This window comes from Phaethon lepturus, unplaced genomic scaffold (assembly GCF_000687285.1).
Source record: "Phaethon lepturus isolate BGI_N335 unplaced genomic scaffold, ASM68728v1 scaffold241, whole genome shotgun sequence".
In the NCBI taxonomy this organism is placed as follows: domain Eukaryota; kingdom Metazoa; phylum Chordata; class Aves; order Phaethontiformes; family Phaethontidae; genus Phaethon; species Phaethon lepturus.
The window spans coordinates 883-25,813 of record NW_010516706.1 but is presented as its reverse complement, the minus strand read 5'-3'; the positions used below and the strand labels follow the sequence as shown (position 1 = coordinate 25,813).

At 36.0% G+C, this 24,931-nt stretch overlaps 1 protein-coding gene across 1 annotated transcript in view; it reads left to right on the top strand.

Moving 5' to 3' along the window:
• The window catches only part of KIAA1468 (KIAA1468 ortholog), a gene marked incomplete at both ends in the record, with an annotated part of 32,853 nt that extends 11,658 nt beyond the window's left edge, over window positions 1-21,195 (top strand). Inside the window, 13 exons of the mRNA XM_010296136.1 lie at window positions 636-783; window positions 2,927-3,083; window positions 3,764-3,887; window positions 4,969-5,017; window positions 5,426-5,505; window positions 6,377-6,483; window positions 7,071-7,170; window positions 11,468-11,550; window positions 12,474-12,537; window positions 14,142-14,280; window positions 15,226-15,342; window positions 16,370-16,458; window positions 21,125-21,195. Coding sequence (XP_010294438.1) covers window positions 636-783; window positions 2,927-3,083; window positions 3,764-3,887; window positions 4,969-5,017; window positions 5,426-5,505; window positions 6,377-6,483; window positions 7,071-7,170; window positions 11,468-11,550; window positions 12,474-12,537; window positions 14,142-14,280; window positions 15,226-15,342; window positions 16,370-16,458; window positions 21,125-21,195 — 1,328 coding nt within the window. The remainder of the gene's footprint in view (window positions 1-635; window positions 784-2,926; window positions 3,084-3,763; window positions 3,888-4,968; window positions 5,018-5,425; window positions 5,506-6,376; window positions 6,484-7,070; window positions 7,171-11,467; window positions 11,551-12,473; window positions 12,538-14,141; window positions 14,281-15,225; window positions 15,343-16,369; window positions 16,459-21,124) is intronic.
• Between the last annotated feature and the right edge of the window lie 3,736 nt (window positions 21,196-24,931).

Sequence of the window (24,931 nt, the reverse complement as noted above, 5' to 3'; positions counted from 1 at the left end):
AAAGTGCAGTTAGAAAATGCTTGCTTGAGTCTGTGACCAGATGATGTGTTTTATTCTGAGTGCATTTACCCTATATTTAAATTGTTTTAAAGTGTTACATAGTGTGTTTTTTAATGAAGTACATTATTTATTAAATAAAAAAAATGGAATTGAATGGTTTAGTTAAGTGGTTTGCAATTATGAGCCATTTTGCACACTTGATTTGGTAGATACCTGGAAAGTTCTGGAAAATAGGATATCTCATAACACAATCTAACACACTTAACCAAGGTGCTTATTTTCAGAGTACAGGCAACTAGTCTATTCAGTTTTTAGATGCATTGGTCCCTAAGACCAAGGAATGCCATTTCCAAAATAAAGGTTTTTCTTTCAGAACACTTGTATGTTCATCAACATGAACCACTAAATGCCAAACGCGATGTTCCTTAAATCTGTTGAGGAGAAGTTCCTTAAGGGTGATGGAGGGATTTGGATGGTGACAGAAAGTAAGCTTGTGGTTAGGATAAACTACGATATAATTAGTGTTTCTGTATAGAAGCTCATCACAGATCTGTTTGACTTCTTGTCAGGGAATGCATGCCTAAGCAACAGATCATCCAAACCAAAAACTTAACTAAATGTCCGGTTTGTTTCAGGAAGGAGAACATGGCTTGGATGAACATAAGCTCCACATGTATCTGTCTGCTCTGCAGTCTCTGATTCCTTCACTCTTTGCACTGGTGCTACAGAATGCACCTTTCACAAGCAAGGCTAAACTTCAGGGAGAAGTACCACAAATAGAAGGTAAATGATTAATTTCTGATATGTGGAATTTTTATAAACTTAAGTAGGTGACAAATCTCAAATCACCATTAACTGTGAAGTAGTAATTTTAACAATAGCCCATATACCTGGAATTCATGTGTATTTAGGTTTATGAGATAAACATAAGTTGCAAGATACATGTATGAACTTCAGATTTTTAATAACACGTTCTCTGTACAATGATGTTTTAAGTTGCTGTCCGCGAGCATTTTTTTCTAATCTGTCTGTTCTTTTTCTTGTATTTTCATATATAGCAAGAACAGAGAAATAAACTCAGGGAACCTGTGTTGTGTTATTAATTTTCCTTCTTTAATGTTGCTGAGTTGATGGAGAATTTTTTTTTTAAGCCAGATTCCAGCATAAGAACATTTGTCATGACTTTTATCTTTCTTCTGTTTTTTCCTTTTTTGGGAAAACGTGTTTCTCCTTAATTTCCTCCCTCTGCTCCTACTTCATTCCTGTGAAAGAAATCAGTCTTAGACCTGAACCCTTTTCAGATATTTAACTGATTACAAGTATCAGTTTATTGATACAGAAGAAATACGTAAGTCATGAATATTTACAAAAATGTTTGTAACTATGTGGTATCCTTTTGGATTTTTTTTTTTACTAAGCAGTATTCTGCACTGTAAGTTACAGGCAAAATGGCTTCTTTGTGCCCAGTGACATAGCTTTATGTAATCCAATAATAGTTTGCAATAAAATACTTTTTTGTCCTAATACACAACACAAATTGTGAAGAGGGGAAAAATATTTTAAAAATACCATTTTGCCTTCTGATTTGCCTCTTAAGTATTTTTTCATATTGGTCTCTCTTAGCAAATCCTTAAGTAATGCTTCCTTTTTCCACCCATTTCTATGCTTGCTTGAGAGACCTGGTTATCACAAAAATAGTTTTTATTTCATCTGTCATTATTTCTCTCTACTTCTTAAAAGAAACTTTTGAGAAAGCAAAGCAATCCTTAATTGGACTTCCTAAAGGTGTCTGAAGAATTGTTTTCCACTAATAGCCAATAATAGCTCACGAGGACTGGCCTCAATTTCAGTTAATTCATACAAATGAAAAATTTTATGGAGTGGGAAAAATACAGGAAGAGCTTCACCATCTGTTATGTATCTATGTAACATCTTAGCAGACTGAATGGCCCAGTGGCAAAGTTATACTTAGATCAGCAATCCCAGACTGTAGGATGTTTTCTCCTATTAGAAATACTTTTAAAAGATATTATTGGTAATACCTGCCACGTGCTGATAACAGTGCAGTGTGTGAAGAGGCAAAGAATAGGTAACCACTTTAAAGGAGAATTAGGTGGTACATTATTGGGCATTAATGTGAAAATGTTAAACACACCATGGTAAAACACATTCAGCTGACCTGAGTCGTTTGAAGATGAGCTCTTTTTGCCTGAGTTGCTACTGCTTAAATAAGTAATTCAAAAATTTCAGGCCTCAGCCTAGTCTGACACTTTCTTCCTCTACAAAAGTGGATGAAAAAGTCTCATGTACTTTTCACTAATCCAGTAGCATTGTAGGAACTGCAGGCTTGCTTTCTTGAATTTTGCAGTAGGAAAGATGATGATCTTGTCACTTAACTTCACTGCTGAGTAATTTTAAGTATGCTTGACATGAATTTGGAGTAATAAAAGCAATATTAGTGTAGCAGACTTTCAATCCCCAGGTATTTTAATGGTCTAGAATTTTTTGGAGGTCTTGCTTTTCCTGTTTAAATTATTCTCTTCTGATAATTCAAATAATTAAGGAGATTGGGGATGAAGTGTGCAGTGTCAAAAACTACTTCCTATATGAAGGTTGAGCAGTTAGATGATTAAAGTGTAGCAGAAGAAGTCAGGAAACCTTTCCTGCAAGTCACCCTACTGTAAATCTGCACTGTATTGTTTGTGACCTTCCATAATCTCCCTGTGCCTGTGTTTTCTCTTTCTAAGTGAGGGTTATGTAATCTCTTCAGGACTGGATTTAACTCACTGATTTTTAAAAAGCAGTTCAATAACCTTACACAGAAGGCATTAAGAGTTTTAGACTTTCTCAGGTATTTTTACTGACATCACCTCCAAGGTATTGTCATCATCTTTTGTTCATGATCGCTTGTTCTCTGCTGTTACAGTCACTAGATTTCCCCGACCTGTATCGCCTCTTCAGGATGTGGCCATCATCATTGGAAGCCGTGAACAATTAGCAGTGCTGTTGCAACTGTATGATTACCAACTAGAACACGAGGGTACCACAGGCTGGGAGACGTTGCTATGGGTAGTCAATCAACTGTGAGTTAATTTGTATCTTGTGATTCCTAATTTTGAAATGTGTCAAAATTAATAGTTCTTAAGCGTGATTATGTTTAATACCTATTAAACATAAGAATTTTAAGTGTTACTATGTTTAAGAACCATTAAAGAGGAAAAGATTGAATTTTTGTAGGCATTTTAATTTTCATGCTGAATTGACTTTGATTTCATTCACTGCTATCTAGCAGAATGTGTAGGTAACTACTTGCTACAAAAAACTATGTCTTTGCACTAGTTAGTCAATTCTCTGTCGAATTGAAGCTGAATTGACTTTGATTTCATTCACTGCTATCTAGCAGAATGTGTAGGTAACTACTTGCTACAAAAAACTGTTTCTTTGTCTTTGCACTAGTTAGTCAATTCTCTGTTGAATTGAAGATTGTTGTATTTGAATATCTCATGAAGTACATTGTTCTGCAGTAACAGATGTTTGAAAATATAGGTCAGATTTTTCTGGCACTTAAACCTTTGCTTTGTTCAAGGGTGAGGAACTGTACAGACCATGTAGATAATTTTATTAGAACCAATAGTTCTGTATGTGTGTATATATATTTTTATTAGCATAAACAGTAACTCTATACAAATAAAACTGGAGAGAAACAAAAAGATCAAGAGTAGTGTTTCATTTCCTTTTGTTTCCTGATTTTTTTTTTTTTTAGGTTACCACAGCTTATAGAAATAGTTGGCAAGATCAATGTAGCATCAACTGCCTGTGTCCATGAGTTCTCTAGATTTTTCTGGAGACTTTGTAGGACATTTGGGAAAATTTTTACAAACACAAAGGTAAGATACTACCTTAAATATTCTACAAAAAGAGTACCTTGATAATGTATATTCTCCATACTTACAGTATGTCTGAATACCTGCACTTTATGTGACCATTTATATTTGCATGTCACACTGATGCTTCTCCACAAGTACACTTGAACCCACTATTTTAAAACTTCTTGCATCCTTTTGATTTCTGTTTTTGACCATTTTGGAATAGCCTTCTCATCTTACCCAAAAAGCAAGGATGATTTTTTAAAAACTGTATTCTTCATATTTGCTTTGTGAATGGCATAGGGAGTGGGAGAGGTCATCCTAATTCTAGTGATTTAACGGTTTTCTTTCTTCAAAGCAGCATAGTGTTCAGTGGTTTTGGTGTACATAAGTAGTCCAGCCTATACTTGATTGGAAATTTAAAATTAATGCTTTCTCTGCTTAAAATATTTTCTGTAGATAGTATCTAAACATTTTTATCAAGGAAATATATAATTTTTCTCAGTAAAATAAATTCTGAATATAATTCCAAAATATTTTAAGGGGAAATTCTAAAACCTGAGAGGATTACCTAAAGATAAAATTACAAAACAGGGTTAGCATTTTGTGCTGCCTCTATAGAGGAGATTAAAACCAGTCTCTGGTCTTTGAAAGCCCCTTCTTTAGAACCCTTGCTTCTATCAAATTGTTCTGATACTGATTATCACAGCTATATTTTTGGAAGAGAGCGCTTCATGGACAGCAAAGATACAAAACAAAAAAAATACATTTTTTTAACATATTAGCTTGGTAGAAATCATAAAACCTAAAACCCAACTAAGCATATTGCCAAGAGACTTCAACTTTTGGTATCAGGAATGCTAAATACTGCTACCTCAGTGTGGGTACTCAATATAAATTTTTACTCTCTTATGTCATACTTTCAATTTTTTTAAAAGCTGGCTATGCTTTTTAAAGTTTTTTTTTTTTCTTTGTGTACCTTCAAAATGTCCTTTTTCTGTTGGTTGTGTTTTTTTTTTTTTTTTTAATTCTTAATTTTTTCCTAAGTTAATTCACAATGGTAACAGGTTTTCTTACGTGGGATTTATCATCCTTTGTATAGGTAAAACCACAGTTCCAGGAAATCTTAAGACTGTCTGAGGAAAACATAGGTAAGTAGATTTTTATTCAAATGAACCACAGCTGGAAAAAAACCTGTCAGTCTCTTGTTTGAATAACATTTTCAGACTGCAGTTCTCAAATTTGTCATCTTTCTGAAATGTTGAAAATCTAATCTTCATCTGAATGGAACACACTGACGTTGTAGGTTATGTGTATGTATGAAGTATAAATAAAATCTCAAATCCAAATTTTAGTACATGTGTGCCTGTATAGATGCATATTTATGTATATAAATTCTTCATGTATATATTAAAAGATAAATATATATAATACTTATAATACACATATAGGCCTACCTTTCTAATATATATAATACAAAATATATGGTGTATATCTATAATATATACACACATATACATATATATAAAAAACCTAAATCCTTCCCTGTGTTTCTTTAGATTCCACAGCCGGGAATGGAGTGCTAACAAAAGCCACAGTTCCCATCTATGCAACAGGGGTCCTTACGTGTTATATTCAGGTAGGTTTGTTTTCCTGTTTCTTTGTTAAATGTATAAAAATATGTAAAATTTATTCTACCAAAAAAACCTCACTGTTTTCTTTGAAAACTGGTAGTGTTCTTATGCTTTGAAGATAGGGAGATAAGTAGGCAGCTGTAAATACATTTAAAAGCCAAGTTTTCCAGTCAGGTTGTCTACTACATTTAGATGATAGTCATCAGTGTTGAAACTTGAATTCAGTAATTCTTAAAACAGCATCTGGCATTGTCACCACTGCTAACTCTTGGACATTGATAGCTGCCATGTTCCTTTATCAAAAATATTAGTTGTTCCATAAATGGGTTCTTGGCCATTTAACTATGACCCTTGCAAACATAATTTTGCAACATTTACTGAAACAGGTAAGCAGGTAAATTGCCATTTGGGGCACAGTTGGAGTCCAAAAATTTCAGTGTTACGTAATATTAAAATAAACATAAATAATACTGTTTAATCCTCCAGTAACTAGCAGTTATGGACTGGCATGTGCATGGCTTACAGAAAAAAATAAGTCCTTCATCTCACAAATGTTTAGTGGACTATGAGCAATCACAAACTGTCAGGAGCCATGAAAGTGCTTAAGTAATCTTTGTAGAAGTTTCTTTAGTAGAACTATTTGGGTAACATATGCATGAGTATGTGCTTAGTTGATAAAATACAGAAATACAGTTTCTTCTTCTGTTTGCTTTGAAATGCTCTTGTTCTTAAACCACATTTTTGAAGTTCATAAGAAAATTGTTAAAGGCTAAATGTAGTTTGTTCTCATTCATAGTTTGTCTCATTCATAGCTGCAGGTCATCACAACCACAGCAATACTTCTTCTACACTTAACATTGTATGCTCTGCTTTCAGGAAGAAGACCGCAAGCTCTTAGTCGGATTCTTAGAAGATGTAATGACCATGCTTTCACTATCCCACGCTCCTCTTGACAGCCTGAAAGCTTCCTTTGTGGAACTGGGGTAAAGAATATACCTTAGAGTTGACTAGATCTAAATACATTAGAAGTTTTTATTAGAACCTGCTAATCTGGCTGTAATTTTAGTAACTGTGATGCTTCAAGTGAATAAAGGGTATGCATGCTTTTTTCCCTTGATCTTTCATTAAATTTTTTTTTTTAATCTCTAGATTAAAAATTTAGTGGTAAAAAAATTCTGAAGTGGAAAAAAAACAAACCCATCCACAAAACACACAAAAAAACCCAAACAAAAAAAAAAAAATTGTATTTTCCATACTGTTATGATGTGCTGTAGATATGTATTTACATTCAGTTCAGTGTCATAATTTCTTGACAATTATATTCTTAACTTTCTTTTCTAAAAGGAACTTCAAAATACAACCTATTTTCTAGACAGCAACGTGTTGCATGTCCTTCAGAATGAGATAAACGTTCTGTACCCTTCAGAAAGGATCAATGTTCGTGGTTTAGATTTGTTGAGCAATGAATCCTTGAGACTGTGTGTTGTAGGCAAAGGACTTTTTCAGGGATTCAGAGTAAATTTTCTTCTTTTTTTTTTTCCTTTTTGATTCCCCAACTGTTTTGTTTTAGTGCAAACCCAGCTTATCATGAGCTGCTCTTAACTGTCTTATGGTATGGAGTTGTCCATACTTCTGCTCTTGTTCGATGTACAGCTGCTAGAATGTTTGAGGTAAGTTTATCCTTCTTACACCTTTTTAAATCTAGAGTGTATTTTTAAAAACAGTGGTTCAGATAATATTGCTACATTCTTAAAAATTACAAATGGCTTAAGTTGTGTACTGTGTGATGGAGCAGGAAATTGTTGTACAGCTGTTTCTGTATCTGTTCTCTATTCAAGGGCACATCTTTTGTTGACAAAGCAATTTGTCATTAACCACTTGCAAGGTGTTGCTGTAGTAACTATGTATGTGTTCTTTGATCTGCTACTGACTTGATTGTTGCATTCTGATTATTGCATGCTGAAAAACATTTTCCAGTTATGAAAATGCATTTCATTTCTAAACTTTGTTCAAACCAGAATAAGATACACTGTCAAATGTGTTTGCTCAGTTCTATAAATAAACATAAACAAGCACCTCTCTGAGTTTTAATGTTTGCTTTTGCTATTCAACACATCATCAGTAGCCTAATTCACAAGTTACTGGTTTTTTCAGTACCTTTTGTGTATACTTGTACAATGCACCTGCATTGTAATTCAAACTAGTTTCCATTGGTGCCAAAAATGGTGGTAAAAATGTACATTTAACCAATTATGTATTTTTTGTAAAAATTAAAATAATTTGCAACTACTTTACTCAACACAGAGTGACAACTTTATCTTTCCCTTAACATCTATAAACTTGGTCAGAACTAATAAGGTTACTTTTATTTCCACATCATGCCTTTGTCTCATCAAGAGTTAATTTAAAAACTGGGACATATCCACTTGCTGAACAAAAAGATTTTTTTTTTTTTTTCATATTAGAAAGACATTTTTGTAATCACACTATTGCACTACGTTTTGTTTTTAAATTGCGTCTCTGCCACATTTGACTCATTTGGATAGCTTTGCAGTGGTCTTCTACCTGAACCTGCCAGGTCGTCATTTGCAAAACCAGATCTCAAGCCTGCCCTGGAAGAAGGAGCGCTTAACATAACCATTAGTGTTCACTGTAACACTGCAACTCATTGCAGATAAAGCATTAAACAGCTACTTTAAGACATATTCTCAGTTACAACAGGCTGTTGTCTTGGTTGCAGTTTCTTTTCAAATTCCGCTGCACGTTGATTATTTTTAGGCAGTCCTGCATGCTTTTTGACTTCTTGTTTCCCAGTGTACTTAATTTTTTTTTTCTAAAGCATAGGCCACTTTGTTGCAGACACTTTCTCACTCGAAAATAGTATCATATTGGCACTTCCTTGATAGCCATAGCATACATATTTATAACTGGCAATATGGAAATTTGGGAAGTCACCTGTGTAAAGAGGTGGTAATAGTTGGTTTTACTTTCAGAAGATTCCTTCCTTCAAGGAATTTCTGACATCTCAGAGGTTGCTGACTGGCAAAGCCCAGCGACTAGATTATAAGAGAAAGAGTATATCACCAGCTGGACAGCTATGTGCATACTGTAAAGATTCTGAGCCGCACGGTGGTCTGTACAGCAGCGCAGAGACTGCTGTGATTTAGGCCTGACAGATTGAGCTACCAAACCTTTACAGTTTCTTAGGAACTGGAAGGACACAGAAGTGATTTGGAGCCATTCTGCCCCTTCTCTCCTTTGGGGGCAGGAAGCTTTGTGCTACCATTTGTAAGGTGTAGTATGCATGAGTAGCGGTCAGACATTGATCTGGAGGCATTAAAACAGGATAAAAATTTGCATTGTCTGTCTCACTGTAACCTTATGTGCTTCTATGTGGCTTTGCCCATCCAGCTGTTTTCTGTTGCTTCTTTGTTAATGTTTTGACTCAGTAGTTTCCCATTTGAATGTTGATGCAAATGGATTTGATTGCTGCTGGTTTGAACATGAAGTGCGTAGCATAGTTATAAGTGCATACATGAGTTACAAGCTTTGTTGATCTGGGCTAAGGGACATTTACCTTCAGAATGACACTTGAATTAAAAAGCATGTTCCATTTTCTGTAAGACAGAACGATGCTGTTAACCATACTTTTATCATAATTAGAAGTGTGGCAGCCCACATAGTCATGGAGCTGAGATAATCCTAAATTGTTTGTTAATTATACAAATGCCAAGCATTTTTTTTTCAAAGCACTACATTACCTCTAGGCTTTTCTCAGAATGAGGATTAGTAAAAGAAAACTCTAGTCTCTGTTACTTCAAAATTGAAAATAGTAAGGATTCCCTATTTTAATCAATGGGAAAATGGGTAAATCTGTTTATGAGAATAAGATCATTGTGTATGTCCTTAACAGCTCTTTGAAGTGTAGCCTGTAAGCTGAGCACATCAGCACTTTTTAAGTTGCTGCCACTGTAAATGATCATGGAATGCATTAATGTTAAAAGGTAGTAGTTGAACTGACATCCCTAATGTTTTGTGAATAACAAGTATAGGAAGTCACAGATTTCCCCCTCCAGGAGCTTTGCAGCAATAATGTGTATGTTCTTACACAGCGTAACAATTCTCTCCCCATTCTTCCTTCTCCGGTTATTACCTGTAAGGCCCCAATATGGTCAGTGCATGTGTGCACCTGTGCATGCAAGCACACACATGCATGCACAAATACTGCTTGACAGAAATTATTGCTTTATATAGAAAGCTTCTGGAAAGTCAGGTTCCTTCCAATCTTTCACAATTTACTTTGTTTTAGATTCAGAGTTGGTAAAGCAGGAAAGGTCAAACAAGTAGCAGAATGTAAAACCTTCCCCAGTTAAAGGGTGTAAATGTTTCCTGGTTTTAGTACTGCAGGATACACTAACAGCTACTGCTTTCCCCATGCCCTATGGATCCTACATGTTCTCTTAGAATCACAGAATAGTTTGGGTTGGAAGGGACCTTTAAAGGTCATCTAGTCCAACCTCCCTGCAGTGAGCAGGGACATCTTCAACTAGATCAGGTTGCTCAGAGCCCCGTCCAGCCTGACCTTGAAGGTTTCCAGGGATGAGGCATCTACCACCTCTTTGGGCACCCTGTGCCAGTGTTTCACTACCCTCACTGTGAAAAATGTCTTCCTTAGATCTAGTCTAATTCTGCCCTCTTTTAGTTTAAAACTATTACCCCTTGTCCTACCCCTTTTCCTACCTGTTGTGACACTGCTGGGGTAAAAGCATAGAATTTAATTAGTGTTCATGATTAAATAATTAGGATATATTCAAATTATTAGGATATACTCAAATTCATTAATATTCAAAAGACATTTCAAATTTCTCGCTGAAACTTCTGGTAAGCTCTTTATGTTTATCTTCTAAAAATAGCAAATATATGCAGACTTCTTTATGTGAGATACAAGATGGCAGTAACAAGGCTTAATTAATGGAGAAAAAAACTTGCTGAATGTGGAGAAAGTTTGGAACTTGTCATTTTTTAAAATCAGTAGGTTTTCATATGTAGAAAACACATAAAGGGCAACTGCTACGTACGTAGCTATACATAAGTATATACTTGCTGTGTAAGTTATATAAAAAAAGTCACCTGGGCACATATAAATTTAAACAATTCACACTTATTTATGGGCAATGACGTAAATTTCACTGTGATACCAGTTTTAAATATTTAGGATGTACTGCAAAAAAAATATCTCTTCCTTAGTTTGCAAAAAGACTTGATGAAATATACTTAATGGATAATCCAAGGATTATCCATTTTCTACCTGTGTAGACCAGGAAGGGAAATTTGGGATGTTTCACATACATACCGCTTGGATGGTGGTTAAATCTAAAATAGTTCTGAAGGACTTTGAGGAAAACTTAGTGGCATCTGGGAAGGTGCTCTTTGTCACACTGCAAAAGGTCTGAAAGGTATCACTCAGTACGGGGAAAACTGCACGTATTTGGCCTAGCTGTAGACATCTGCTTTTCATGTTACAGCCCTATACTATATAAATACCATTCCATTGAGTTAGGAACAGCATTCAGATTAAACTGTCACACTCAAATTGGCATCGTCTTAGTATTTAATTATATATCATTCTATCTATAATTACAACACATAATTATATTAGGTTTTGAATTATAATACATAATTACATGCTAAACTTTTGAGAGTTCAAGTTGTAAAATAGCTGAAGATAGAGAAAACATCTTATTGTTGAATTTGTCAGGTTTGTGCTGATTGCCAGACCACTTCAGCTTTCTTCATGCCTTTGCATATATGAAGCACTAGCGTAGCGGTATTTGCTTAGCTTCTAATTTTGGTTTGCTTTTTGTGTTTTTTCTTTCTCTCTCTTGGTTGTGCCGTTCTTCTTCCCATGATACTGTGCTCGCTCTTTCCGTGCGTCACCTGTGATACCCCCCTGCTCCGACCATTCAGCTGTTGGTGAAGGGGGTACATGAAACTCTGGTAGCTCAGAGAGTTGTTCCTGCTCTCATTACTCTCTCCAGTGACCCTGAAATGTAAGTTTCCTGACTGTCTTATATACCTAGCATCCCTCTTAATACTTCGGAAGAAATAACCATCAGTTCTGATTCTTATTCTAGCTGAACAAAAATTGTATTACTTTTAAACACGTGTAACTTTTAAATGACTTATTTGTAAAGAAAAAGGTTTACTGCAACACCTAGAACTAAACTGGATAGAGTTGCTGAATAAACTTTAAATAGGAAACTAAATCAGTGTCATTTAATTGTTGTGGGTTTTTATATTTAATCATATTTTCAGTTTTGAAATTTATTTAAATTATTTCTAGCAGAAAGTTGGATAGGAATGTGTTCTGTAATGCTGTCAGCTTTACTGCTGCAAAATGAAATATCATTTGCATTACTGAAAGGCAAGATAGTTTTGGCTGTATCTAATTTCCAGTAGATAGCTGTAGTACTTCAATTCTGATGTGATATTTCTTTCAAGCTAAGGAGGGATGCTTTGCTAATCTCACTAACAGGTTGTTACTAATAAATGCTAGAGCATGAATAGAATCTTAATCATTTTAATGTCTTATGTGGGTGACTAAACCAAGAAAAACCCCAAGAACCTGCCTGCCCATCCTCAGTCACAGCTAACCCAGTTCTTCAAGTTTACCAAACCATTTTTTATTGCATGTTAACTGGTTTACAGCTGACTCTCCGAGGCATGAGTGAAGCCTTAGTTGACAAGCGCGTTGCTCCGGCCCTTGTTACCTTGTCCAGTGATCCTGAATTGTGAGTTTCAGATTGAGACCTTGAGTTAATCCTGTCTGTCTTTTTCCTGGTCTGCTTTTTTGTTTTGTCATTGCTAGCAACTAATGTACCTTAAAGTACTAATTTTTAAATTTTGTTGTATTTTTAATTAATTGTATTCTTAATGTTTCATACGTCTTAAAGACTCTATTTTTCTATTGTAGCTCAGTAAGGATTGCAACAATTCCTGCTTTTGGGACCATCATGGAAACTGTTACTCAGAGAGAGGTAAGACATCTGTTGTTAGGCTGGTTTTTTTGTAGCATAAGAAGTGGGTGATTTTGATAAATCCAGAAATATAGTAATTTATTAATGAACTTGGAGGAAAAAAAAGCAGCAGCTTATAAGTTATTTCTTCCTTTGTTATATCCTCTTCCAAAATGCTTTCCAGTTTTGCAACGGTCTTAGGGGTTTTTTAATTTGTTTCGTTGTTTTGTTGTTTTTTTTTTTTTTAAACAAACCAACCCTCTTCTAAGTAACAAAAACATTTCCTTCTAAATATCAGACCAAATATAAACAAAGAAAAACAGATGTCTAGAGGAGGAGGCCTGTGCTAGAATATGGGAAATCCCATGCTCAAAATGTTTTTTAAAACATTCTCCAATACAGTTCAGAAATCCAAGTCTATTATTTCCAAATAAAATAACTTTACTTTAAAATGCTGACCACAAAGTCGTGGTGGGATTTAGATACCTCCACAGAAGTATACTGTACCATTTTAGATGCTTTAGGATATCCTGCTTGGCTTTCAACTACTTTGGAAGGGCACAAGTCTCTTACAGTTCCTGTCATATCTGCTGGTTTAGCCCATGGTGTCCAGCATGGCACTGAAAGGCATCATAGTGACTTATGAAATAATCTGTGAGGATAATATAGATATGCAATTCCTCCTTGTTTTTTAAATGGTGAAACTTTGTAATAGATCAGAATTCTGAAAAAAACACCCAGAATTCTGCTGTAAGCGGTAGAAATACTGTATTTTATTTTATATAATAATTGTATAATCAAAATTCTTCTTAAGGTCCTTGCAACATTTTGCAGAGCTTGCATTCTTCCTGTAATTTCAACATATTCTAAAAGAATGCGTTTGAGGAAATGTGAGTAAGAAGTCAGTGATGACTCACAAGTACTTGGAAGATGGATAAGTTACAATTTTGTAGCTTGGAATGCATGCCTATAATCAGTTTGGGAAGAATACTGTTTTGTTACCACACAAAAATTACTGTATCCGTTGCACTAATTATAATAAGCCTTAGGGTACAGAGGTGATAATGCCTTCCAAAATGTATCAGAAAATGTTATTTTTAAAACTTTGAATGCAAATTAAATACTTATGTCATCTTAGATACATATGTATTTTCAGATTTTCTAGCCTTTAGTTGAAGATACCTTTTTAATTCCATTGATTTTATGATGCTTACTTCTGCATCTGTCATTTGCAGAAAAATTTTCAGCATACTAATTGAGATATATTAGAAAAAAATTAACATGAATTAATTTGTAATAAAGATACTAATAGTAAGAGGGAAATTTTTAATAGCAGGTGAAAAATTTGAGTATTGAAACCTCAGGAGGAAAGACCAGCTACATGGAAGTACCTCTTTATAATTAAAGATAGATCAGATTAAAACACTACTATTAACAGTCTTTAAAACGTAGAGCTGCATCAAAGAGTTTGGAACATCCTGTCAGAAAAAAGTTGTAAATTAACAGAAGGTCCAAGGTTTATCATCTGAAATATGCAAGATTATAGACATACTCTGAACTGACCATAATGGTTTCTAGCATCTTCATTCTTTTGTGTATTTTTTATTTCTCTGGGAATATTTAAGCTTCTGGAAAGAGTAAAAATGCAGCTGGCATCTTTCCTGGAGGACCCTCAATATCAAGACCAGCATTCTCTACATACAGAAATCATAAAAACATTTGGAAGAGTTGGACCTAATGCTGAGCCCAGATTTAGAGATGAATGTAAGTTGCATCAGTGGGAAGATGCAGTCTTCCTCTTTCTGTCCCAAAGCTAGTAGTATGCTGGTTATATTGATTCTTTTTTTTTGGCCTTTTTTACAAAGAGTTTGATGGAAAGTCTTGTTTTCAGAGTTTGATATATCCCAGTACTTAAAGACTTTGCTAATACAATTTTCACTTTACCTAACGTTGTTGTCTATATAAAACACCAGCACACGGTGATGGATGATTTCAGAGCCAGAGGGGACTGATCACTTTGCTGCAGAGCAAATTTGAAGTTGTCTTTTTTTTAATTACTTGACATGTGAAATGCATTCCCTCCTCCCATTGCTTCACCGCCTGCTGGCATATAAATTTCAAGTATATTCCACACATCTTAAATGTAAGTGCATCCCAGATTAACAAAAACGTCTTTTTTTTATGGTCTTGAAATGTGAAGCATGTAGAAGAGCAAAGTCAATCCTTAGACTGTCTTAAAAGATACTTGTAAACAAAACATGAGTAGCTATCATGCCTCCCAACTGCAGGCATCTAGTTTAGAAGGCTAAACTCATTAGATAGGCTTGCTTTATAGTCAGTGAAGATTTCTCATGACGTGCATATCTCTGTCTTATCAGCCATATTTGTAAAACAGAATCATATTTTAGACAGCTTTAGCAGCAGGAGAGTAATAATGTCACAAAATATTTTCTGTAAACTGTTACTATTTCAAAGGTACACTGAGATACCATTTTATTTTAGGTGGTGGTGCCACAGTTTTATTTCAAGTTTGAGTTGACCAGCTAAATCCACAAGGGCAGTCCCATCAAAAGCTGTTATTTGCAGTTCTTATTCCACACTGATGTGTGATGCTTCGGATGCTTGCAGTTGCCACTTAGCAACTGTTTAATGCTAAGCAAGTCTATGGAAAGCAATTTCAAATACTTATTCCAGTATTTACTTTTACAGTTGTTATTCCACACTTGCATAAGTTAGCCTTGGTCAACAACCAGCAGTCCGTGGATTCGAAGAGACTGGATATCGCTACCCACCTGTTTGAAGCCTACAGTGCTCTTTCCTGTTGTTGTATCCTTTTTTGGGGGGAAATTTAGCTGTTAATTCTGTGATGGGGGGAGAAGGTTAATACCTGAGAAATAACTAAGTTTGTCTTTGAATGTGTGTTGTAAAACACAATCTGCTCAGTATAAAGAAGAGGTTTCACAGAAGGTGGGTGTGGTGGGTTGACCTTGGCTGGATGTCCGGTGCCCACCAAGCCGCTCTATCACTCCCTCAGCAGGATGGGGGTTGGGGAGAAAGTAACATGGAAAAAACCTCGTGGATCAACATAAAGGCAGTTTTAATGAAGCAAATGCAAAGGCTGTGCACAGAAGCAAAGGAAAACAAAAGATTTATTCTCTACTTCCCATCAGCAGGCGATGTCCAGCAGCTTCCCAGAAAGCAGGGCTTCAGTACTCATAGTGGTTCCTCCGGAAGACAAACATCATAAGAATGTTTGTCCCCTTCCTCCTACTACTTTCCCTTAGCTTTTATTGCTGAGCTGACGTCATATGGTATGGAATATCCCTCTGGCCAGTTTGGGTCAACTGTCCTGGCTGTGTCCCCTCCCAAGATCTTGCCCACCCCCAGCCTGCTGGTGTTGGGGAATGGAGAGACAGCCTTGATGCTGTGCGAGCACTGCTCAGCAACAGCCCAGACACCGGGGTGGTATCAACACCTTTCTGGCTACCGATGCACAGCGCTATGAGGGGCTGCTGTGGGGAATATTAACTCCATGTCAGCCAGACCCAATACAATGGAACTGATAGATACTTTAAAAAAAAATACAAAAACAAAGCCCTTGATCTTAACCAATAAATTAAGAAAAAATAGGAAAAGAATGGTATGGATGTATGAAATACATGAAGTTAAATATGTTTAAGATCTTTTTTCTTTACTATTAGTCATGAAGTGCCAAATGCTGTTCTGTTTTCTTGGGTTTTGTTGCTGTAGCTTGTCCCTGTGTTCAGAAGAATAACATTATCATAAGACAGAAAAAAATTTTGTATCATTTCAGAACACAATTCTTATAATACCTTAACAACCTGGTTTTTAGTTATTTCAGAGGATTTAATGGTCAATCACTTTTTACCAGGACTTAAGTGTTTACGAACTGACATGGAACATCTCTCGCCAGAGCATGAGGTAAGCAGCTATGTTTACTAACAGAGTATGAGATGCAGGTGGCAGCAAAAGTTGAAATGTAATAGTATTTAAAGCCGAAAGTTAAGGAGAGCTACTCACAAGTGGTATCAAAACATAGCATTGAGGGGTTTTTTGATAAGGAATAGTTCACATGATTTAAAAAACAGTAAAATGTATTTCTAAGCTGAGGACCTCTGCAGTGAGATATTCAACTGTCAGAAATGCATGTAGGAACACAGGTCTTTGTAGGCTGAAGAAAAAGGAAATGTTTTTACCATCTGTTTTTTTATCAAAACAAGGATACACTAAAACCATTGGCCAGAATATATCCGAGGAAATGCAGATGAAAATTGGTGGAGTGCAGGAAGGAAATGGTAGGTTCTCAGCTCCCCAGTATAGCAGGATGGACCTACTGAAGACAGTCTCAGAGAAGCACCACAAAGATGATGAAGGGACCAGAGCATCTCTCCTATGAGGAGAAGCCGAGAGACCTGAGACTGTTCAGCCTGGAGAAGAGCAGGCTCAGGGGAAATCGTATCAGTGTATATGAATACCTTAAGAGAGGGTGCAAACAGGATGGAGCTGGGCTCTTCTCAGTGGTGCCCAGTGACAGGACCAGAGGCAGTGGGCACAAACCGAAACACAGGAGGTTCCCTCTGAACATCAGGCAACACTTTTTTACTGTGAGGGAGACCAAGCACTGGTATAGATTGCCCACAGAGGTTGTGGAGTCTCCACTCATGGAGATATTCAAAACCCATCTGAATATGGTCCTGGGCAACTGGCTCCAGATGTCCCTGTTTGAGCAGGGGGTCAGACCAGAGGACCTCCAGAGGTCCCGCCAACTTCAACCATTCTGTGATTCTCTGAATTGTAAAAAGCAGATTATAATAAGCGGACAGGACAACATGGGAGCTAACAAGATTGGTTAGATCTTGGTAGAAGGAGCTTACAGAAAGTAGTGAAAGAGAAGATTTAGCAGGAGAAGCTGACTTGAGAAATTTGAAAATTTTGGCCATATGTCTATACACTTTTTTGTAAATACTTGAAGAGGATGAACACTAATGGAGATTGGAACTCATAGACATTAAGTCAGTAGCTGAAAACAAGAGATGTAGTTTAGTTGCATGTTGGGAAAATCTTGACAGTATGAACGTTTCAAGTGATGGAGGAAAAGATTGAATCAAAATGCACAAAGGAACTTCTTTCTGGTTTTTGAAGGTTAGTAGTGCACTTTCATGGATTACTTTGTACTTGAGAAAAGTAATTACTTTTCTTTATGTTTGCAAAAGTTACTTAATTGAGATGACTATATTCTCTAGGAGTTCTACGTTCTTATACTTGGTAACAAAGTCCATTCTTCCAGGTATATTTTAGTCTAATAGCCTATAGTCTCACTCTTTTATTTTTTTTATATTATTATATTATTCTATATAATTTACAATGTGTGGAACTGGAGGTGAATTAATTTGAGGAACTTTCAGACCTAAAAGGAAAGAATCTGATTTCAGAGGGCTGAGTCAGAAGGTACAGGAGTGACCTGAGCATCAGTAAAAGGCAACAGAATTGCACATCCTTACCACAGGCAGCGCTGGAGGAGATCTGGCATTGATGATACTGTGTATTCGGAGTGAGCTGGGAGGTGTTTTGGGAAGAATATATCTGAAAGCTGCCGTAGGCAAAAGTTTGATTTAGTTTAATTTTCTTTGTTCTATCATATTCACTAATGGGATAAGTGATACAAATACTAATACTTCCTTTTTGTATAGTGGTTAGTGCAACTTCTAAGGTTTAAGGGCATAGCCAGTTAAAAAGATGCCCTGAATTAGAACGAAAGAGCTTATTTGATTGAGTTTGAGTCTTGTAGCCAAAGAAGGAATTGAGGGCTTAAATAGAATTAAAAATAAATAAATAAAGACAACTCTCAGTCCTTCTTTACCACAGTCTGCGTCACTGTGATTAATTGGCTTCAGGCATGATGCCAAGTGCTTTATTTTTTTGACCAGAGAGAAATATAAATTTAAAAATATTTACTCCTGCTCCAGTGGGTTAGAAAACTCACTACAGCTTTTACTGTAGAAATGCATATTTGGTGCTTAACCAGCTCCTTGCTACAACAGGATGTTTGTAGGTACCATGATAGAGACCTCTGAGGCCCAGTTAGTTCTAGTGTCTGTCTTTCAAGACTTTTGTCTTAAAATTGTTTTCTGAAGTAAATGTGATTTACTGTTTCAAATAATTAGACATTTGCATAAACAGAATTAACCCTTTTCTCATTATTTTGGTCACTGTGGTGTTACTCACAATTCAAATGGCGTATCAGTTACAAAACCACATTTTCTTATTCACAGAGACTTGGCTCTTGTGGTTCTAACATCAGTACAGATGCTCCTCTTGGAAATGTAACGTTTGTGGAATTGGCTTGTGATCCTGTCAGCCAGTGTTTACCACTCATCCCTCATATTTGCTTTCCTTTCAGTCATTATAAACAAAAGTGGAAGTTGGACATTTAAGCCAGACCCTATCATCTTTAAAATAAACATTTCACCTTATGCAGATATTTCAAGATACTTTCCATCTCAAGTTCTTTCTTCCTCCTTCTCTACTTGCCTTCTATTTCTTTTCAAAATAATTGGATTTTGAGTTCATGGTAGTGAGACATAATCAGTATTTGATAAAAATATTTAGTCCATCTGCAGTATTGTTTATAATACTTAAGCACATCTTATGTCTTTTAAATGTCTCTGAATACAGAGTTAGATATCTAAAATATCTCTCTCAAAGGAGGTCTGAATGATGTCATATCAGTCCTATGACCAAACAAAGAGACCCTAAGGGTGTGAGCCATATGATGCTATATTTATACCATTCCTCTGTTTCGCCCTGAACTTTTAAGACAAATTAATTTGTGGAAGAGGGAAGAATTGCTCCTCTTCATCCAAGAATTATGTGACCTTCCCAGAAGGAGCTGTGTAGTGGATGTGGACTCCATCCCAGTACTCAAATTATTCTGGGTCCTTGCTGAATCAAGACTTCATATTGCTGATATTTGGAACATCTAGATTCAGATAGATGTACAAAAATGTGGAAGTGCTCCAATGCATGCATAGAAATACGAAGTCACAAAAATTACGGCTGCTGTGCTTAGAAATTTCAGTTTTCTTTTGATACAGAAAGAAAAGCTTGCTTTTTCACTGGAATTCTGAATGCATTTCTGTTGTACCTCTGTACTCTTGAGCTTAAGTACTTGCATAATATTTTATACAAATGAAGGATAGCAAATTTAGCAGTAAGAGTTGTAGTCACGTAGTCATGGACACTCGTACGCAGGTTTGAATGCTGCTTTGTGAAACATTCAAGGATGTATAACATCTGCTACCCAAGTGGTTTCAAATCGTAATTACTTCAATCGTTTTTGAAGTAATCGTTTTGGAGAAATAGTGAGCACTGGCAGAGACCTGCAGACCAAGCCACATCTTATCAGTGTAATAAATGGTTTCAAAAGATATTTTGTGCTGCAGCTATCTAACAGGGATTTGACAAACCAGCTTTATTGTGTAGATAAATACATTTAAAAATAGTTATCACTTGGTAGTAACCACTAGTGACTGATATGTATTTTAGAGATTGAAACTAGGTTTTTTCCTTTAGTGTATATATTCAGGTTTTGGTGAGACACTACTAATTTTAGTTGCTTGTAGCTTTGAGATTTTAAGTTTAGTGTCTCAGAGAAAGTGCTTAGCTTTCTCCTGAGCTGTGAGCAGAGGAAGTTTCCATTTCTGCAGTGGGTACGTGTGTGTGTGTGTGTGTGTGTGTGTGTGTATATATGTATGTGTGTGTGTGTTTATAGTTTCACGCTCTGCAATTGTTTTCCCTAAGGGTTTCAAATGCTTTTGTCTTAATGTGTTAAGACAGTACTGTTGTGGGAAGGGCAAGGAGTTATATACCTGCCCAATGAATTGTATGATTTCTTCCAAAGCCTGCTATTGGGAAACATCCCTTTATTTTTGGTATGCTGGAGAAATGTAGTGGGGGTGTTTTTAGTCTTATATATTCCACAGAAACCTATAATGCTGCAATTGCTTAAGTAAAGAAAAAAAGCCTTGATTCATGGAAACCCTGGAAGACACCAGTGAAATGATACCGTGTTTTCTTTAGCACTTACTTTCCTTTAAGATGTTGTCTCAGGATGACATTGCACTTTTTTATTTTCTTTCCTTGCTTTTTCTTTCTTGCATAATGTTGGTAAAGATACAGGTTTTTAAAGGTACTTGAAAACTCTATAAAGGAAAACAGAGGGAAGATGAATGAATGTCAAAATTAATTGCTGATAAATAAATGTATTGTTTGAAAAAAGGAAGATAAGGAGGTGTGTTGCAGAAGTATGTTTGCTTTAGCTCGATTTTAAAAAACCAGGGGAAGCAGGAGGGAGTCTTGAACTCCTGTAACTATTACAAAAACATTTTCTTCCTTAAAGTATTTTGAATGATTTTGTTGTTTCTAGCCACAAAGCATTATCAGATGGAATTTAAGTGCACTTGAAAAATAACAGAGAAACTTTTTAAACAGTTCTGCTTATGTCAGAATTAGTTGCGGAGTAGATTTTGTATGAAGTGTTAGTCTAAAAGACAAAATGTCATGTATGTCTCTTGCTTATGTGTCTCAGGTTATTTTAAGCTCCATGATAAAAGAGTGTGAACAGAAAGTGGAAAACAAGACCGTCCAAGAACCGCAGGGGTAAGACTTCCACTTCTTTTTTTCCTGTGTGTCCACATTAATGTTCTGTGGAGTCTATTCCATAATGGTGTCCAAGGCTTGTGACCAGAAATCCCACACTGACATATTCTGTATTTGAAAGCAGATTTTAGGAACTTTATCTTTAATTCAGTTTGTGGTTGTTTCTGTCTCCAATGTAAAAAAACAGGACAACACATTTTTATTTGTATCATAGCAATGATATTCTTGTTTTCCCATGTTACTTTCTTCTTAATTTTTTATCCATTTAAAGCAGTAATTGAATTTCTGTCCTGAATCTGAGAAAGCAGGGAATGCTTGGCCAAAGTGCTTAGAGCAACGCTTGTGACACGCACCTGGGGACCCTCTTTCATGGGAGTAGCCTGCAGGCTGAAGGGATTTTTCTGGTTGTGGTGATGACCTGCTCCAGGCTGCTGTCTTTGCTTGTATGTGACTAGCAGACACAAGAACAGTTTCTCCAGTGTATAAACTGGCCTACCTGTGTGAATACGCTGTTTAGTAAATATGTCAGCTTTGGGGAAAATGCCACCTATGTTGCGCTTCAGTAAAACACACATTCTACAAATGCACAGTAAACCCAGCTCTCCAGTGAGGCATCTGACACATGGTGTATATGCATCAATTCACCTCATGGTAGAGGTGGTATCATATGTGTGTGTGTCTCTCCTGATAATAAAAGAAGCTAACAGATGCACAAATCTGGAAAGCTAAGCATCGCTGTGATGAGGTGTATGTGTTCTTTAGCCTGCCTGTTGCCTGGAATGGCATACCAGCCATATAGGTACCATATCCGTACCAGGGATTATTACATAACTTAAAAAAAATCCTTAGCAGTGTTGCCAGGAAGAGTTTCAGAAGAAACAGTAGGTATCTGAAAGAGAGAATCTGTCCTCAGTCCTGATACCTTGCCTTGAGAATCAAGACAATTACTGAAACTTTGTATCTGTAGCAAACTGATAGAATTTACTTCTTGAAAGAGCTCGGGCAAAGTCCTGGAAGCAGCTGGTAGTTTGAGAATGACTGAAATAGGGAAGATGTATAAGAATTGAACAGAAGAGACATGGTGTGGAAAAAGAGCCTCGTGCACCAAATAAAATATCTCAGGCTTTGCAAGTGGCAATCAGCCTGTTCACTGGGGTAGTTGATAATGAAAGGAGTTTAGTGAGAACTGAATCCATTTTAAACATGAGCATCAGGTCAACTCTTAAAGGTGTACGATAAATGAACTTGAGACTTTGGAAGTGAAATAATTTTAAGACTAAAAATGTCCAGGTTCTACAACAAGTCACAATCCATAGTGTATCTGTTCTAATAAGGTAGTTGGTTCTGTCTAGTCATGTAGAAGTCCTGTCTGAGGGAGAAGAAATACAAAATCTTTAAGATCTGAAGAATGCACTGTCAGTCACCTTCTTTCTTCTTTCCTGTTCGTGTGGCAATATTATGAAGTAGGGACTGTACTGGTTACGTGTGTTCCAGTTGGGTGGCTATTTTCATGATGAAATAGGTATTTCTTTGACGTATTAGTTATTCACAGAATAAGAACAGGTTTAGTTGACTTAATCACTCCACAGGCATATTCCTTGCTTGCAACCTAAATAGCCAGTCAGTCAGGAACCAAAAAATGTATTCATTCATGCTGCTGTTTTTACTCAGGGCTTCTCACTGTGTTACTTCCTCAAGCTTTGTACTTTTGCCCTCATCCTTTTTGCCTTTGCTTAAATGGACCTTTCTAGCATGCATACCTCTGTGTGTGTGTCCCCAGTACTCTGAATGCCCATCCCTGTCCTGTATCCTTCAGATTCTTCAGTAGCCATGTATTTGCTTTTGTTTTTAAAGAATGGTGAATGCTTAGCTTGCCTTCAGCTATATTAAAGGTTGGCACTTAAGCCAGCTATTTCCTCAGAAAACAACCTACCAGTAATGATTCTTGGCAAGATAGAAACTTGCTAGTTGCCCCATTAGACCCATCCTACTTTTTGCAAGTAAGCATGAGTTTTATCAAGGTCTTCCCTGTGCTATGTACCTTATATAGTAGATACCCGACAGGTAGTTTTGCTAAGGCAGGATGAACAGCCAGAGTCTTTGCAGATCTGATGCTAAGCAATTGCTGTAGGCTGTCAGCAATCAACCTGTGCAAGGACATCCCTCCATGTAAGCAATGACTTAGTATTTTGACTAACAAGTTGATTCATTAAAATCAGTTGCATACATGGGCATCTGTTACTTTGCAAATATTTCCCATGTCTGGGTTTTATTGGACTCTTTTTTTTTTTTTTATCTACAAACGAACCAATATTCTTTTTTCATTTTGTTTTTAATTCTTTGTGCAATAAAAAAACCACCATCTCAGACTTTGACTATGTAAAGAAGAAAATAAAAGCAGTGTATGTATCTAAATACATAAGATAAGACTGATGTCTGATAAATGTCTTTTTGAAGTAAATTAATTTATCACTTCTTGAGCAACTTCTTGACAGCCTTTTAAGAGAGATCATCAGAAGATATGAAATTGATTCCTTCTCAGGCAAATGTATTCTGAAAGAAATTTTTTTCTCTCCCAGCATGGTGTGAATGTATGCAATATCAAACTGATTTCCTTAAAGAACACCCTTAACCTTAACCTGAAGGGTTTTTATTATCTTACCTGCATTAACTGAACTGTGAAACCTAAGGTTATGAGACAAAATTCCTTTGCAGAGCTCTTCCTAGTTCTCAAGTGATGCTGTTCAGTTGGACAGGATTTTAAATTTTTTTTCCCCAAAATGTGTACTTTTGCCTCTCTCAAATGTTTTAACCTATTTAGTTCATTAAAACTGTTTTCTGCATGGCTAGAGTTTGAGTGATCAACTTTTATTTCATGCAAGGTTTAGACTTACCTTGCTTTAGCTGGTATCAGTTCAGACATGTTAACCTAAATGTAAGAGGTCTGTATTACTTAAAATCCCTCTTATGAAAATATTTTGAAATCACAGTTAGTCCTCTTAAGCCATTGCAGAAACAGAGAAATGCAAATATGATACAACATCCAGTGTATTTTCTTTTAGAATGCAACTGCTGAGAACTGTAAGATTTGAAAAGAGTAAGTCTTCGCAATGTGTTGTTTCAGTCTTTAATTAGCCTTCCCCTTTCTTATTCAAAATCAATCATTTTACCACTGAAGAAATGACCTTTTCATGTACGTGAATATGTCCTTTTTCTTGCTAAGCCCTTACCAATTTCAGTTCCTAATTTCAGTGTTAAGTATGTATGTGACAAAGAATTTAAATGCAACTAGGAGATAAATTACTGATTTTTGTTAACAACATGAAAATGCATGCACAAAACTAAAACTGGATGCAAAAGCAATCATAAGATTCTGTTGAATCTATCTTGTCTTTGCCCCTTACTGTTAGAAAAGGTTGGTCAAATAATATGGGGTCACAGAAATAAGTTGTTTTTTGTTAAAAAAAGATCAAAATTTCTCCTTTTTAAATATTGGACAGCCACTTTTGTTTAGAAATTAACAAGGTATTTCAATCTTGGGTAACAACTTATGTTACAAGCTGATTTTTGTAAAATGTCCAGCATGAATGTTTGTTTTGGCCTAAAGCTTCCCCATAAAACAGGCAGAACTCTGTATAGCGTGTAATTCATCTAGACACTGGTCAAAAATTTTATGTTTACACATTATTTTTGTTTGTGGGTTTGTTTGGCCCTTTTTTTTTTAAATAATGAGTAA